We start from the raw sequence: 12,427 nt of genomic DNA on the forward strand, positions 1-12,427 counted from the left end.
TTATGCCACGGTATATGCTACATTTTGCTTTTGTATGCAGGCTGTCAAAAAATTATTTCAGAGGTCCCAAGAATGGTATCAAGATTATAATAATTTCTCTTGATTGCTGGTCTGCTGTTACCCCACCTTCCCATTGTGAAGGCTTAAAAATTATCAAGAATTATCATTGATGAGGTTGACTCTGTGTCTTGTTTTACTGTTTGAATCTGTGAAGCTTCTGTGGAGGTTTGGTTAGCATTTTAAATCCTGGTTTAGGAGTGAACACTTAAAATTTACCAAATTCACCAAATCCATCTGTGTTTGCTGGAAGTAGGTCTGGCCATCAAAAATGTAGTACTCTAGTTTGGAAATCCTGTGATAAGAGCTGTGGATTTCTCTCAGGGAGGAGAGGTACAGCCTATGAGTTGTGTTTACAGGAAAGCTGAATGAAATTTCAGGTAGCTATCAAATTTCAAAAAGGAAAAATTACAGGTGGGTTGTGCTGCCGTTCAGAGCCATGCTGAACAGCTGACCTCAGGCATCATGGTCTTTCTGTGTTGCTGACACTGTGAAATACAGATTTTAGCACAGTATTTTGCTTGCTGTGCTATGATGTTGCCTGTTTGGTTAAGTGTACAGCATAACTACTACAGTCCTTGAGTGCCAGCATTCTGAGTGTGTTGCTAGGCTCTTGCTTGTTTTCCAATGGTGGATTTGTTTCTTCTCTTGATATTGAATTAATTTAAGATAGCCTTTGACTAAGTGTTGTCTGATCCTGGTGCTGCTGTACAGCCATGACAAAAATCAGCATAACCTCAGCAGTAGTTTAGTTTTTCTTCTGCTAGTAATTCCTAGGGTTCTGGAGGACAAGAGAACATGGACTGGACATGGCTCTTTAAGTTTTCTTCCACAAAGGTAAATATACCAAAAGTAGGGTGCTCCTCATTCAGATGATTTATTGAGATCAGCATAGACAGTTTGCACTGTGTTTAAACAGGCCCCAGTATCACTTGTTGTCCAGGGATTCCATTCCCTCTCCCAGGAGCCACACTTTGCATGTTTGATGTGTTGGTAACACTATCCTTTCTTCACCCCGTTCGGGTTTGAAATTGCATATTTCAATTGCTGAATGAGAAAGAAAAGTTTGTTAGTGCTTTACTTTGCCTGTCTTGGTCTGTGGCTCTGTTCCTTGAACTAATTGATATTCAAAGGGTAGCAACTCCTGACATGGTACTGAAAGCATAATGTTGGTCTTCTATTGAAGAAATCCTGAGCTCGCTGATAGGGCCAAGCATGAGGCTTTCACTTCAGAATTGTCAAGTCTTGTAATGAATACAACTTTCGCCTGGGTAGGCTCTGACTTGATGATATTACTAAGCTAGCTTGTTAAAAAAAAAAAACCAAAAAAAACCCCAAAAAATGGTTACTGTGAAATGTTAGGAAGTGTTTCTTCTGCAGTGTTCTGTAAATGAACTGGCTTGAAACTATTACTTGGTAAATTATGCTAATATAGAAATAAAATATTTTAGCACTAGCCTAGGGAATGTATTGTGTCAAACAAGAATAGTAGTAATAATAAAGTATGTGTTTTCTTCATACTGTAAATTAGACAAATGGACAATTAAAAAAAAAACCAAAACAAAACTGTATCTAATTTGATTCTCCTAACAGCCAGAGACTATATTAGAGACTATAGTTGTGTTTGTATATTATATAGACAATAGTTTGACGTTTTATTTTGTGTGCTTTTTAAGAAAAAAAACAACTTGCATAGAAGTAGAATGTATAAATTAACTGAAATCATGTATCTTCTCTGTGTTTCATAAATCCACTGCTTGATTATACGCTGTGCTGTTTTTGTGTGAGTAATAAGTTCTTAAATGTATTTAGTAAGAGTAAAAATAAAAGAAATAGTTTTCATTTTTCTTTTATCCAAAGCTTTCACTTTTTTTTTTACAGAAAGTGAATTCTCTTATCTAGGTTGTACTTCATTATTGTCTTATTGAGGGCAGAATGAGACTACAAGATGAAATGTTGGTAAATATGAAGAAACTGAAGACTCTGTTTATCAGACTGAGAAATGATTAAAATACCCAAATGATTTTTTATAGTACAAAAAAATCATAGAAGAGTTGGATGCAGAAAACAGCTCAGGGGCTTAATTTAACCCCTTCTTTCATTCCCATTAGTTTCCCAGTTTCTGTTTCTTTTATCAAGAATGTAGAATACACTGTCTCTCTTACCTGACAAAATAAAATACCAAATAGAAAATTTTAAAATAAAGAATATAATGTTCCTCTATTGAAGTTGAAACTTTTTTCAGTTCAAAAAACCAGTGTTTCTATGTCATATATGAGAGTGAGTGATTAATGGAGGAGACTAGGAAATTAATAGGATTGAGTGACGTGCCTTAGCCTCTGTCAAAATAAATGGAAGAAAAACTTTATTAATATCTTTTGCTTAATAATCAGCTGTAATGTGCAGTAACCATTTTCATTAAAAAGCAAAATTTCTTCACAAATACTAAAAAAATGGGTTTTCTTGTGCAGCTCTTTACTGTTGTTGATTGTCTGCCTGAGCCTGAACTTTGAAGGTGTTAAAGGAAAGACAGTAATGTCTGTGCAAGTCTATGTGCAAGTCTATCAACAATTGTAGTTTATTAAGCTTCTTATCAAAAGTGCAGGAATTAAAGGGTACCTAAAAGCCTTTCATAGTTGTGACAAGCAAATGTATGGCGCAGAATTCTGTATTCAGACTTTAAAGTATGGTTGTTTTTGCAGATGAATATATTTTTGAAACATACAGAGATACAGAAATAAATTGAATAATCACTTTATCATTGTTTTTGCACTTATGAGAGGTAAAGATTTGTAACATTTGATTACTTGCCCTGTTCAAGAATGGTTTTACCAATCTTCTTTACCCTGACAGTCTCTCTCAGCCACTTTCAAATGTTGCTGAATACGCTGGCTGGATTTCTTAGTGTTACAGAACGGATGAAAATACTTGTTGATGTATTTTGTTTCTGTTAGCTTTTTTCCTCATAGAAGAATCTTTTTTTGACAGTAGTGCTTGCAACTGAAAATGAAAGGAAACTCTTGTAGCCACTGACTAGATTACATATTTTGCAGAGCTAGGTAACTGCTTGAAACAAAACTCATTTCAAAGGTTATATGCCATCACAATATTGTTCTTCAGGAAAAGGTCCTCAAAATGAAATCAAGATACTGAGCTGTGTTGTAATTTTTTTTCTGATTTCCTGTGACATAAATTATTTAGTATATTAAATGTAATTTTGTCATCCTAATGTTCCTAGTATAAAGAATTTTCCAGTTATCAGAACTGCACATGGACCACCTATAATTGCCAGTCAAGGGGCACAGCTTGTGCCCTTTATGCCCCCCCTTCCCCTTTATTTTTTTTAAGTTAAAAGATCTTAGTTTTTATAATGAAGAGCCACATTACCAAGAGACATCATGAATCTGGGTAGTGAAGAGATGGAAGAGAAATTTATTTTGAGTTACAAAATAAGAATATTTAGGTATAAACTTAATTATTTAAAAACAAAGATCCATTCCCAGTTATTATGCAAGCTAGGATTTAGTTTCAAATAATCATTACTGCATCATTGCAGTATTATAGGAGTTTAAGCTATTTTTGATTGAAATATACACTGAAGATAAATGGTATGTTAAAAAGTGCATTGCTTTGTAATAGCAAGACTAAAATTTGTAATTCTTTATTTGACATTCTCACTCTTAAGATATGACTCTTTTTCCCTCTTTCTTGCTTTCCTAATGGGTGACCTTCAATCATAGAATCTACCTACACATATGCACTTAGTGGTATTTAAACATTTAGGGAGCATGTGACCATTCTTTTTATTAATTTGAAATCTCCATTGTTACTACATTTAAATAAATGTACTAAGAAATGGGGAGGGAGCTTTCTTATCTGTAGATTAAAATTTGTCCTTGGAGAGGTTCTGGAACAAGTAAATGTGGAAACTAAACTACTACTGGGCACACAAGGGACAAGAAAGTCATAGGGTGAAGTCATAAGGTGGAGTCACAGGAGGGAAATGTTGCTTAACCAGTCTCACAACCTATGATGAAACAAGAGTTTGTTCTATGAGAAACGTTGTTTCTTGTTGTTTGTTAGATTGAGAAACATGGATATTTTCTACCTTGACTTCAGTAAGGCTTTTGACAGTACCTCTTGTAAAATTTTTGCTGAATAACTGGTGAGTATGGACTGGATGAAAATGCGGTGAAATTGATTGAAAATTGGCTAAATGAATGGGTACAGACTGTGCATCTGCAGCATGAAGTCTGCTTGGAGGCCCCTAGCCAGTCTGTATCCCAGGGACAGCACCAGATTCAGTCCTGTTCAACATCTTGTATGGTCTGGATGATAGGATAGAATGTAGACTCAGCTAGTTTGCTGATGATGTAAAATCGTAAGGAGTGGGTTGTGCTACCATTCAGAGGGAACTCAGCAAGCTGGATAAACAGACTAACAGGAACCTCAATAGTTTCTACAAATCAAAATGCAGACAATCTCATGCACCAGGTACATTATGGGGATAATGATAGGAAAAGCAACAGCACAAAAAGCCCTGCAGGTCTGGGTGGGACAGCAAGTTGAATGTGAGATGGCACTGTGCCATTGTGGCCAGGAAGGATGGCGGTATGCTGGGCTGTGTTAGGATCAGTGTTACCAGGAGTTGAGGGAGGTGATCCTTTTGCTTTCATCAGCACAGGTGAGGCCACTGCTGGAGTTCTATGGCCAGTTCTAGGCTCCTAAGTAAAAGGCAGAGCTACTGGAAAGTCCAGTGAAGAGCCCTGAATGGGCCTTTTCTCTTGCGTGAGAAAAGGTTGAGCAAGCTCAGACCAGGGAAGAGATGGCTCATGAGGTGGTCTCAGTGATACATGACAGTGTCAGAAGATGGAGCTGGGCTGTCTCTGACGGTGTCTGTTGACACAACCAGAGGCAATGGGCACAAACCGGAACAGAAAAGATTCTTCCTGAGATCAGGAAGTCCTTATTCACTGTGAAGGTACTGAACATTGATACAGGTTACTCAGGTGGTTCTGAAGTCTCCCTCTTTAGAGATCTTCCAAAATCACCTGGACATGAGCTTGAGCAACCTGTTCAAGGTGATGCTGGTTGAGTAGACAGGCTGGACAAGGTGAGCTCCAGAACCCTGTTTCAGCCTTGGCTTTTCTGTGATTTAAGGGTTTCCCACGTGCTGCAGACATACATAGGCAGATGTTTGCCACACTTTCTTAATTTGCTAGAGTTAAATAACAAATTTTGGAACTGTTAATCTCCCTCAATTTATAGCATACTTTCCTCTAGTATTCCATCTAATACTGACAGTATGCAAGATACTTTTGTACAATTCATCCTCTTGGCTTTATGAGTTATAAAATCCATTATGCAAAAGGAAAAATTACTTGCTGAAAATGCCCCCTGAAGTTGTTTGTCTTAGTAAGCTGTTCACTAATCAACCTTATTTGTCAAATAATCAGAAATGGACCTGTGGAATAAATAGCTTGGACAATCTTTTTCTTTGTTCTGTGGCAATTCAGTTGTGTTCTTATTTAAAATTGAATTTTGTAGCTACTTCTGTCTTAGATGGATACTCACAGTTTTTGAGGCAAGTAAAGTATGTTCACTACTTCCAGTTTCATTCTGGGTAACAAGAATTCTTCTGCTCATAATTAAAGACAAGTCAGGGTTTTGAATCTGGTTCAGTAGGTACTAGAGGTGACAGGCTTCTGGTTTATATCTGGATAGCTGTTCTTTCTGAAGGTTGGTTGCATGAGGTCACTGAATAAAGATGAGAAAGGCACAATAAGGACCTTTTTTAACATTTGCCAGGTACAGGACAACACAGGAATAATAGCAAGGGAAGTTAAGGTGACTGTCTTTCGTTTCATTAATATTTTGTATCAAATTCATAAAAAGGCAAGCTTTAAACTAGGGCTTCATTTGAATGTTTGTAGATACCAAATTCTGACTGCAATAATTAGTTGAGTTGAAAATATTTCCCCTAATCTGTAAAAAGTACTTCGAAAATAGAAATTAATTATATCTACGTTAACTAAGAAATAAGAAGTTAATTTTATATCTATATCTATATCTCATTATATCTAATTGTATCTAATTATAATAGAATTTTTGCATTTTTAGGGCTTGAATGGACTTTCATGGAATTTTCTGATTCTGTTACTGCAAGTGGTACTGCAGTAACAGTGCAGACCTTTTACTTTTAGAGAAGCAGTATTCTCTGTCTATTAGAGCTTATTTCTTTAATGATGGCTCCTTCATCTTAGCTAAATGAAGGAAGTACTGCAGGTATTCTTCAGGTTAATTGCAACAGCTGCCAGGCTACAATTGGGTGATTCTCATGTACTTCATTGGCACGTGAATAGTCTAAATCTCAAAATCCTGTTTTCTAGCTCATGAATGGGGTTTTTTTCCATTTATATGAGTATGTGGTACAGTTGCTTACAGAAAATCTTACATATATAAATTTCTTTAGCAAGCAAGGAGGACATTCTTAGGAGGTTGGTCTTTTTGAATTTGATATATTCTGAATTTGTAATTTATTTTCCCTGCGTGTTAAATATTTTAAGTTAATCAGCTGGGGCAAGTTCATGCAGGTTGACTGGGAACACAAATCATAAAGTCTGGAATTCTGAATAACCATATTATTCTTCCTTTACCTGTTTCAGGAACTCATAGTAAGGTATCAGCATTAGCAGTAGGTCTTCCTTTGAGTAATGGGACACCAGCTAAAGAATGTGGTTTCTTGCCTATTATATGAAATCTATGTATATAATGTTTCATAAAAACAAGGCTACTTTCACATGTGAATTGTTGCCATTTTGTTTTTACTGTATGTATTCATTCTTCATGCTTCCTTCATCCTTACTAACTTGGAACATAGGTTTTCCTTGTTGATCAGACCATTTATTTTCTTGTCATTAATGAGAAAATGATGTTGTGTAGGAATAAAAAAAGGCTACATGACAGTTACTAAAAAGTGTCACATGTAATCCTGTTTCCTCCCAGCTATTATCTTACATATCTGTAATTTTATAAGAACTTCCTTAAAAATTAGTGCAAAGACTAAACAGTCATTTATGATTCAGGTCAGTAGCATCCAGGCATTTTCTGCTTTCTATTTGGGGAACGTCAGTATCTGCAGTAGTGTGACTCAGCTGTGTGGGTGTTACGGCACACATCTGAGAAACTATTTAGTGGTCAGATCCTCTAGACCAGGTGCCTGTATTTATATGCTGGCCTGTTGTTTGTCATATCATGGTCTCTAAGCAGGAAGGAAATCTCTTGTTAGTCAGCAGCAGTAGACATCATGTGGGAAGTCACTTGAAGGTGAAATAACAATTACCTGCCTCAGAACAATTGTGATTCTTTGAAATTACTTCCAACACATTACATGTGTTTTTATATGCTTAATTGCAAAGTGCTCCTCCTGTGACATTCTGTACTCATGGCAAAACCATGGGTGAGTTAACTTACTCTATTCTACACCTTTCAGTAGTGAAGAGTCACAGGAAAGCTGGGAGTATCCTAAGACTACAAGATGCTGCCAGCCCACCTAATCTAAAACTACATGTGACATGTATGTTTATCAGGGATATATTTCTGAAGTTTAGCTGAAAGCTCACATTTACTGCAGAATAGGAAGCAGGTTCATTTCTTTATATTGCTGTCTGCCATATTTTCTGTTTTGTTTGAGCTGTTTATGGGTTTAGTTGAGGTATCTAATGTTACTAAGTTTATTTTCTCTTACTGAAGTTCTTCAGTTTACCTGATGGTCACTCTACCTGTGCCATGTCTTGAATGACCAGTAAACATCCTTTTGTACAGGCTTTGTCAGCTTCTGTGCTAAGAGATTATTCTTTAAACAACTTTTGCAAGAAATTTATTTTAATGAGCTTGTTCACATTTGTCTTCTCTTCAGCTAGAAGTCTCTGCTCTTGTGATCTCAAATATAAGGATGTGTTTTTGTCTTATGTCTGGCTCTGTGCTGACATAACATAAAATGAATTGGACCCTTCTATTTCTTTACTGTACATAGAACTTTACTTTTCTGTAATATAATTTAGCATTGATGTTACATTAGGATGTGACTTTTGGCATTTGCTTGGGACGTGTTTTATGTGCAGAATAGACCTGTATTTACAGAATAAGCAGCATGTTTTACATTAGAATAGAAGTGTGAAATAATCCTTTTTGAATTAATTTTGTGAACTACCTTATTATTTAGTAGCTCACAGTCCACACTTTGATGTGCTATGGTAACTCAGTGAAATTCTCTAACTAAAGTTTAATGCTGCTCATTACTTAGTCTTTTTAATTACTTCTAACAACTTTAATCTTTATATATACATGGTCTACTCTTGTCTCTGTGTTGTACTCTCTCATTTACTTTAGCTAATCTGTTTCTTTTATATATATCTTAAATTTCTTTTTTTTTTCATTATGCAGCTCATGATGGCACCCTGATAAACCTGAATCACGTCTAGAATTTAGAATTAATGAGTAGTAGTAGTACAATTGCCTAAAATTTGTATCTTGTTATTTGAACTGTGACAAAAATGTGGAATGTTAAAGCATAAAACCACTAGGCCTCTTGGCAAAGCTTTAAATATTTTTTTATCACTCATAGCAAATGAGCCTTATCATGTAGAATCATGTGGAGATTGACCTGTCTATATGTGTAATTTATTGTTCCTAAAGTTTGAGTGCATACAACTCAATTAAACCTACAGGGCATTATTTATCAAACATATCTCTGCTTTTGTTATGGGCTCAACAGTTTTGGCAGCTGTACATTAAAATCATGGAGATAAATGTGATCACATGTTTCTTATGCTACAAAATACTAATACTCCAGGAAACTTCACCCTTGTTAAAAAGTTTGTGTGGCCTGGAAACTCAGTTTACAATCCCAAGTGATTACTAACTTTTTTCTATGCTAGTTTTTCTGATGCTTCACAAGAACCTGTTAAAAGGATTAATTTCTTAAATTCATTTAATAGATCCACACAAGGCTGTTACAGGGGATTTGTCTTTTGCCTTTCATTCATTGTCAACTCTTATATCAGGTGATCCTTTCAAATTAATATCCTTGGTAAGTGATGATTCTAACATTGTCAAACTGCTTTTTATCCCCTTGAATTATGATTTTTTTATTGTTTTGTGATAGGAGCTGGCTGTAATTCTTGAAACCAAGCTGTTTTATAACGCTCATTTTGTAACTTCCATTTCCATATGTAATAGTCTACTTGAATTGCACCATAGCTAATTCCAGAAGTTGCTTATCTTAGGAAAGTATTCTGCCTTGGAGTACTGCGAAAGCCATGCAAACAGTGCTCAAGATAGTGTTTGCTAGTCTCTGATAAATGGAACATTCATATAGGCAGTAACTGCTGGAAACTGCAGTTAACAATGACCCTGCCTTCATGTTCAGGCAAACTATTTTTATTTACCCAAGGCAAAGGCATATTTCTTTAGGAGAAAGGCTAGCTGTGTCAGCTAGCAAAATTGCAAGACTGTTTGGCAAATTGGTTGTGTTGACAGGGTTATAAGTTTCTGTCAGGAGCTGTGCCCTGCTGGAAATGAGAGTTGCCTTTCCATATAACTAAGAAGAAGTAAATAGAGGAAGAGCAGATTTTTCTACTATTCCCCTGTCTCCTATGCCTTCTGTGGCAGATGGCAGGTATAATGGATACCTTGAGCTCTTTTAAGTCACTGAAAGAGCTCTTGCAAACAGTAATCAGTAGCATCTTTTGGCACTGAAATTGATTCAGATAGTCACTATTAATAATAATCTAAACCAGTAACCCAGGGACTTTGTTTTAAAGTATCTGTTAGAATCTTGAAAAGCATTGCTAAGTTTTTGTTCTTTTTTTAAAGACAATTGGGTTTTCAGTAGCTGTTAATCATAAAAGCAGGTCAATTTGCAGCTAAAATAACCTTTGTTTAATTACGTGCTTTGTTTGTTATCCAGTGAGAGACTGCTGGCTTGTATAATAATTGTCATGCTGATGTATACCAATATTTAACTGATTCTTTTGTTGAATGAAGTTATCTGAAGTTTATTTGTCACACAGGAAAAAGGTAAGCTAGGTAGCACAATTTATAAATTTAGAACTAGGTAGTCCACTAGGAAAAGTTCTAATTAATACATTGAAGTAATAATTTTTATTACCCTTCTAGATTTCACTCTTCATATTTTTAATTAATTTTAAATTATTTTTTTTTCATATTACCCTTCTAGATTTTAAAAGGAAATAAATCTTTTAAAGTCTTTCACCCATCATTTTCATTTATGTCTTGGTAGAATAGTTCTTTCCTTTCTGTTTTTGGCTAATGAAACTGAATGAACTGGTCATTGAATTAAATTAGCTGAAACATTAAAAACAAAGAAAATATATTTTAACATCTGCAAAAAAAGCTGTTGTCAAGAGCTGATTTAACATTTCAAAAAGCTGTACACCCAAGTGTCTGGCTAATGAATTGCTTTTGGCTATCTGTGAAACTTAAGTAGCAACAATGTACTACTGGACTACTGTTCGAGTATATTTTAAAATGGGTAGCTTGTGTTAACTCTTACATGAAATATAGTTAAAGCTGTAATATATAAATGTATTTCTAAAATTAAAATGCATTTTTCATCAAACTTTGAGCTTGTGGTGAATAGAGATGAAGAGAATTTGAATTTGCAGAAGGTGAAAAGCAGTACTTTAGGCTGATTGTTTAAATGACTTTCTTGTGTCAGAACACTGGTGATAAATTACAACAGACCATGCCATGGTCGCACAGGCCTCTGGAGCCCTGCTACCTGTCATGTCTGCTGGCAGTATGTGCATTTGTTTTTCAAACTGAAGAGTTTCCCACCTCTATTAAGCTGTTAGCTGCTTCTTTACAGGAGAAAAGTGGCAATGGTGGTGGCCATTATTGCCAGTGGTGGTCTGAGACTGTCAAGACACAATTTCTAGCTTTGAAATGAATGACTGTAGAATGAGCAAAACTAATGAAATTACTTTCCAGAGATGTTCTTTATGAGGTTGGTGTTAATTGGTACTTTCTTTTTCAGCTAATCTGCCTGTACCTACTATTGCTGCAATAGATGGAACTGCCTTAGGTGGTGGCCTAGAACTTGCGTTAGCCTGTGATATACGGGTGGCAGGTAGGTCTGAATACTGCTATGGAATGTAGGGTTATTAGTGTTTCAGCTGGCTTGACTAATCTGTCTGTGGCAACAGTCTTATAAAACTTACTTGATATTTGACATTGTTTATAACCCATTATTTGAAAGGGCTTTAGCAGAAACCTGTCTAAGTACTTGCAAATGTTTCATTTATAACAACTTAACTCTGTTAGCTGGATTGGTTTTTTTAAACATTTATGTGATTCTTCTGACACTAATTTTATCAGTCTTGCCAAAAGGGTCATGCAATTATTTTCTTTTTTTTTTTTCTTTTTTTTTTTTTAATTCTTGTGCGTTTGAAGTGCTCTAGACGGAGGCTTGATTTTATCTAAACAGAGTGCAGGGAAGAAACAAAAGTTGCTAGTAAGTGTATTATTACATAAGAAATTAAATTCTAAAAGTGACAACCACTCTTGAAAAGAGGAACCTTGAGCTAATGAGCTGTCAGAACTGTAAAGCCTATTGATGGAAAGTAAATGGATACTTCATTCTGAGCCAGTAAGTTAGGATTTATAATGTTGTTTGACTTTAGAGAATATTCTGTCACCTAAAGAACTCAAATAATCAGATACAGAATTCTACCCATTCTAAGATGTTAAGCAATAACATCCATTTTCTTTTAGTACTTTCCATTGGAATGTAAGTCTCATTACTCAATGTTATTGCTTACTTGCTATATGAAAATGACTTTAGTACTGAATTTGCCTTGATGGAAGTGGTTGGATCTTTCACTAAAAGCAGATCAGTTGAATCTATTTGAAGGGTTTTTTTTAGTAAACAAATTCTTTAAAAAGTGATTTATTTTTCTTTTTAAAGAAAACTTAATATATTAGCAAACTTCTAGGTCATCATGATGTATTTTCCATAGATTTTTTTCCTTCTACATTAGAATAAGAACTTCTTTACATTCTGTTTTTTAGCATCTTCTGCTAAAATGGGCCTAGTTGAAACAAAGTTGGCGATCATTCCAGGTGCAGGTATGAATGTTGTGCTTTTGCTACCACAGATAACTAAATAACATACATACTTAGTGTTAGATTTTGAATTGTTTATGTTGCTTATTCTTATATTTCTTTTAAGTATTATAGCATGTGTTACGCCTTACTGCTTGTAATATTTACCAAAATTAATTAAAAAGTGTATTTCTTATCTTCAGAGACAGTCACCTGTACACTGTGTTTTTAAGCAAAGTCTTCA

The 12,427-nt window shown here is 35.2% G+C and overlaps 1 protein-coding gene across 1 annotated transcript in view; it reads left to right on the top strand.

Moving 5' to 3' along the window:
- AUH (AU RNA binding methylglutaconyl-CoA hydratase) overlaps window positions 1-12,427 on the top strand; it is a 112,067-nt gene that overhangs the window by 47,474 nt on the left and 52,166 nt on the right. The window contains exons 5-6 of the mRNA XM_054287875.1: window positions 11,117-11,209; window positions 12,151-12,207. Of these exons, the coding sequence (XP_054143850.1) occupies window positions 11,117-11,209; window positions 12,151-12,207 (150 nt within the window). The remainder of the gene's footprint in view (window positions 1-11,116; window positions 11,210-12,150; window positions 12,208-12,427) is intronic.

The sequence above is a fragment of the Melozone crissalis genome, unplaced genomic scaffold (assembly GCF_028551555.1).
Source record: "Melozone crissalis strain CALT ecotype California unplaced genomic scaffold, PUWL_Pcris_2 ptg000005l_1, whole genome shotgun sequence".
NCBI lineage: Eukaryota > Metazoa > Chordata > Aves > Passeriformes > Passerellidae > Melozone > Melozone crissalis.